Here is a 5,727-nt window from a genome sequence, read left to right as displayed (position 1 = left end):
CCGCCTTCTTCTATGCAGGAGCTGCTATTATACACCGGAACTTCCGTCAACAGGTGTGTAATCAATATTTATCCAATCCCCTAACATTGACGCTAAGAACTTTACAATTCATAGTAAAGTGTTATATGGTATTATTAATATTTTGTTTTGTATCCAAAATCGTATTCATATATTTTTTAACAAATTTTTTTTATCTGCCCTTTTCTCCTGAAGATTAACTGCCTCACTTACCTTACATTATTATTATGATACAGATTCAAAAAACAATTCAAGGAAAACAAGGCTTTGAAAACAATATGATTTTTTTTGTTTGTGGTCAACATTGCATTTGTGAACAGTTCCTCTAAACCACGGATCAAACTTGCATAATTCCAGTCATAGATATAACGCTAAAATGTCTCTCATAATGAAGCTTTAACAATTAAGTCTATACATTTTTTATACATTCACTTTCTTCTGGTGGACATCCATGAATTTGATTTGTAATTGAGTACATTTGTATTCAAATATCAACATTTAATTTACTAATTCATTGTTGTCTTTATAAAGTGCCTATTATTGATAGGGTTGATAAAATGGCCTCATTGGTGGCAATTGGGCATTTTTCAATATTTTATAGTCATGGTTTCTGTAGGGAATGTACACTATTGAAAGTAATTGAATAATAAGCCTTTAAATCATGATCATTGTTGATATACCAAAGATTAAGGTTTTTATTATTTCTTTTATTCTGTAGTATTATCCCAGTATCAATGATGGCAAACAAATAATATTACTATATAAATAAGTCATGTAATTGGTGGCTCGGTATGACAACTATACAACTAGACATAAACAATTATTAATATGGCAACTTAAGAAACTGGCAATATTTTTAATTGAAAGAAGAAAAAAGTGGTACATCCTGTGCCTTAAATTTCATATCCACCTCAAAAGTTTGCCTGTAAGCATTTCAAAGCCATCATTGCAGCGAAGCAGTAAGACTCTTAACATAACAGGCTATCACAACAGACAATGTGAGGTCAGACTCTGCATTTACAAACAACACATTACCAACAGGCTTCCTTTTAATTAACCTCCTGCATAAGTGAACAACCTTTTTAACTGGGTTTCTTGAAGTGGTTGCTGTTGATGCCATTAGAAATCCTCCTGAGGTTTTCAATATTCAAGAAGATCTCAGCTGGTCAACAACGCCCTCTGCAGGTCATAAATCTCACTGTGGATGGATCTATTCGAACATACCCAAAAGGCAAAATATCACTTGTGAGCTTGTTTTTGCTAGAGTTTGGGCAGAGAAAAGACTGAATTAATTTGAGTGTGATTAAATCATGCAGATCAGTGTAAGCAACACAAATGCCACATAATATTATATAGCGAAAGAGAAAATGTAAGAGAGCTTTAGACAACATAATTCTGACGAAATTAAACAGCTCTCAATTTTAAAACTAAAGCTGAATTTGAGATCATAATGAATAGTAGGCACATGCGGGTGTGTTTCGCTTTTTTAATCTTGCAAAGGCTGGAAGTAACAATCTTCAGCCCTCAAGCTTAAAAGCTCAAATCTGAGCCTCTAAACAGCACTTCAGGGTCTTTTGAATGAGAAATAATTTACAGCATTGACTGAGGTTCAACAGCATCATCATTGGCTCCCACACTTTCTTTGTCATTCAAAGTAAAAGGAATATACTTGCACAAAGAACTAAAGCAAACTCTTTTGGAAGGCCCCACAGAGACAACATTTGCTGTGCAGATTGTGATTATCATGTGCATATATGCTCCGTTCTTGTTTCTCTTTAAATTAGCTCAACACAGTGACGTATTCCCTGAACGGCACTGTAAGCATGGCGGAGAAAGCATGGTGGAGAGCGTGAACACTGTTACTCCACTCTCTTGTTTCACACATGCATTTGCAATGGCACGACAAAGATGCAGCATCCCGAGATCTTTGGATGAGACATGTGCAGGTGCTTATGTTGTAAATCGCTGAGATTGAAAAAGTCCCTCGTATACACCCTCCTCACACTTTGTGTTCCGGGGATTCTGCCTGAAGCGCCGTCCATCTTCCTCTGTTTCGTAGAGTCTTAGCTTGTCTTCATCTTCCATTACACGTGTTCCCGGGGTCATCGTCTCCACTGCTGTTGATGCTGACCGTCTGTCCGTCCTTAGACAATGCACCGCTCTCCTTAGACGCTCTCCTTTTGCACTCACGAGTTGTCTGCTGTGGAACAATTCAGTGTTTTAAGGTTTGATCAAAAGCACACTTTCAATGTCAACATAGAGGGCAGAAAACAGGCCGACTGAGTTACTGAAGCACTGCTTTTAGGTGAAAACTTCAATAAACACAACAGTCTGGAGGTATTTTTTAAATTTAATTAAATGTAAAACATTGCGAATTAGTGACAATAAAGGGTTATCTGACCTTCTCTTTTTATCTGTTATTCCTTAGATTTAGAATCAGAATCGTTGCCAATCGTTCATTGCCAATTACATTTACACATACAAGGAATTGGTCTTGGTGTATCGGTTGACATGGGATAATAAAGCCAAAATAGCAAGAACTTTAAAAAAAAAAACCCTATCTGCTCTAAATGAAATCATTTAGAGCAGATGCAACTGTCTGTGTCTATAATCTGCGCTTAGTTTGTTTGTGCAGTTAGATCCTAAATCAAAGTAGTAAAAGAAGTTCTCATGTTAGGCCATGTTCCCAAGAATCTAGGATACATTTATACATATAATCATTCTAAATCTTCCCCATTTGTACATTTACATTGTCCCTACTCTTAATTTAAATGTCTGTTCTTTTTCTAAAATATTTTTTAAAATGGAAGATTTAGGACAAAAGTGTAATCTACCAGTTCAAGTTTTGACATTCCTTCTTTTATGCAGACATTTTGTTTAGTTCCAAATAAACTAATCCTTTGGTACAGGACTGAAAGCAGTTTTTAGTTTCATTATTTTCCAATCAACTGTTTCATTTAAGATCTCATGTTTTATTCTATATAATAGAGAAATTGAGAAAATTGCCATGAAAGGTTCTGTGATCCCATAGGGACATCCCATAATTCCTGCTGTTATTGATTGACTGATTGATAGTTTGTTTCGAAACAAAATAAAATAAGATAAACACATTTTTTTTTTTAAAAAGACAAAAATAGTAGTATTCGATATGGATTAATGAAAATATAATATAGTTTACTTTTGCACTAGCAAAGAAAAGCAGCATTTACTCACTGTATAACATACACACAAGCTTTGTACACAGTGATGCTGATATGTACACACTGTATAGTTTTTCTAGCTTTAGTTGTTTATTTTTGCATGTTTAGAAGCCGTTCTTGGTAAACACATGTCATATGTTGTTTTTTTTTTCTCATGTATTGGAGAGATCAGGAAATCAGGGAGAGAAAAGGCGGAGGAATGACATGAGGGAGAGGAGCCAATAAAGGTCACATTCGGACCTGGGCCCCACCACTTGGAGCCTCTGAAACCACTGCACCACCGGCTCTCCTTCAAACTTATTTTAATTTGCTTTTAGATCACAAGACATACAATGTGTCTTCTATTAAAACAATTCTTAGTTTTCCGCTCCCTTCCTCTAGAACAGGGATTTCCAAACTTGTCCCTGAAAGTAGTCAAAGCCTTAAGCAACAGTGAGGACAGCTGCATACACCAAAAGGCCTATTCAAACACTGGCATTAGAATAAAACAAAAGAACACAGAAGCACTGAAATAATGACATTATTGTAGTGTGCATTTATATTTACAAAAAGCAACATTGTTGCAGTGTGCAAACTTAATTTAACGGATTTTATAGGCCTATACATAACTTTCTAACTTAAGGACTGGTTTTATTTTAAGTAGAACCACTTTTGTAGATAATTCACAAAAATGGGTAAATTATGCCTTTTTTTTTTTTTTTTTTTTTTTTTTTAAAAAGGAAGGCATCTCGCAACTCTCCTCTCAGTGTCTTGTGACATCAACTCTGGGAACCACTGCTTTAGAATATGAAGTGAAATTAAGAAATGTCATAACTTTGGCCTTATGTAAGACCATTTGCAAACAGTTGCTGCTGCAGTGTTGTATCTCCCTGTACACTTACATTTGATTGAAAAAAAAACTGATTCTGCAGAGGTGATTTGACATGATGTCAGAGAACAGCTGTTTGTACGCGTTTTCATTTTAAGCAGTGAGACATGCCTACACCTGCTGCTACCTGTGCCACCTACATCTGTCAGGGATCTCCTGGGTCTCCTGTGGTTGGAGCCGGTGGATGTGAGGGCCTGCTTCCCACACTGGGTGCCTGTGTTCACCATCCTCTTCTCCCTTAGACTGGCCTCTAGAGCTTTACCTGTGCACAATGATACACACTAGGGTTATCACCTGAAACATAAAATTATTCTTTCACCTTAACGACAGCATTAACTAGATAGTGCAAAACTGCAGTGTCAGGGTGTTGACAGCTGTGTTTTCATTGATGTGGAGCACTGGATGTAGTTTTCCGTTATTTGTGTTTAAAAGAGCATCAATCATTTGTTATACATTTCGGCCTAGGGTACATGCAGTGAAGGTGCTCTCTTTTTCAGTGACAGACAAAGCTCTTACTGTTTGCAACAGGCAGAGAGGTCTCTACGTCCGTATTTGTTAGCCACGTCGATTCCGTTTCTCTGGTCCAGCTCTCATGGTACCTCGGCTCGATAATCGCGTCCGCCCGACTCCCTCCACAACCCATCAGGGAAAAAGAATCATCCACAGCCGGGGACAGGGGCTGAACACGGCTCGGTGTGTCTCAACACATCCTCTCTACCGCAGCACAATCTGCGTTTCCCTCTCCATCATCAGCCGGTGGTGGAGGATGCTGCTGCTGCTTCTCTCCACAGACAAGAAGCTGGGCAGCAAGAACACAAACCGGAGCAATATCTGCGTCATCCAGAGACGAGTGGGGGAGTTAAAACTGCAGCCAATCTACAAAAAAAAAAAAAAAAAAACCTGCATCGAATCTGACCGCTGATTGGCTGGAAGTAAAATCATTTCCAGCTGGTGTCATCATCATCATCACTACCACCACCATCATCATCGTTATCATGCAAAAATGCACCAACACCACTTCATGATAATTGTATACAATTTAATAACAACTTTGTTTCAATATTGTCATATGAGTATGAGCACCCCCTCTTCTTCTGTCTAACCAGAACACGTCGTTAGTGTTCATATATACATGTCAAAATTAGATTTGATATGAAATGCTTTATTATTATTATTATTATTATTATTATTATTATTATTATTATTATTTCAGGTATGGCCTAAGACCTGCTGGATCATTGTCTACTTGATTATATTATGTTACAAGATGTTTGTGGAAGAACAGCCGATGAATTCATGTTCTGTGAGTCACTTGTGTCACAATAATGACAGTTTACATCTCCATCAGTTGGAATATCATCTATGGAAAGATGAAATAAGCAGTTCAGAGCCAGTGCAAGTGTTAATGTCTTGTTGCTCCTTACATTGAGTCAAATAGGAAGCAGGAAGTACAGGGGAACTTGTAGCACAGTACATACTGCATGACAGTGTCAGTATACAGTAACCCAGAGATGAACTAAAACACTGCAATGATTTGAGATGAAAACAAGCTGTTATTTGTGTACTTTTCTGTTACACTGACTTATCTAATAATGACCTTTTACAGACCGAAAGGAGTTTCCATCAGGGGTCCACTTCCTG

General features: G+C 37.3%; 1 protein-coding gene across 2 annotated transcripts; it reads right to left on the bottom strand.

The window, feature by feature from the left end:
- Positions 1 to 593: 593 nt before the first annotated feature.
- LOC306839781 (brain and acute leukemia cytoplasmic protein) lies at positions 594 to 4,952 on the bottom strand. 2 transcript variants are annotated; one of them, XM_079368663.1, is made up of 3 exons: positions 4,603 to 4,952; positions 4,227 to 4,348; positions 594 to 2,215 (listed from the first exon to the last, which is right to left on the bottom strand). In XM_079368663.1, the coding sequence occupies exons 1-3, from the start codon at positions 4,727 to 4,729 to the stop codon at positions 2,093 to 2,095; spliced, it is 372 nt and encodes a 123-aa protein (XP_079224789.1). In that variant the 5' UTR covers positions 4,730 to 4,952; the 3' UTR covers positions 594 to 2,092. The 2 variants fall into 2 exon arrangements, with proteins under 2 accessions (XP_079224789.1, XP_079224788.1); XM_079368662.1 differs by having other exon boundaries at positions 596 to 2,218.
- Between the last annotated feature and the right edge of the window lie 775 nt (positions 4,953 to 5,727).

This window comes from Symphodus melops (genome assembly GCF_947650265.1).
Source record: "Symphodus melops genome assembly, chromosome: 18".
In the NCBI taxonomy this organism is placed as follows: Eukaryota; Metazoa; Chordata; class Actinopteri; order Labriformes; family Labridae; genus Symphodus; species Symphodus melops.
The sequence above is the reverse complement of the archived record's forward strand: the minus strand, read 5'-3'. Positions and strand labels throughout refer to the sequence as shown.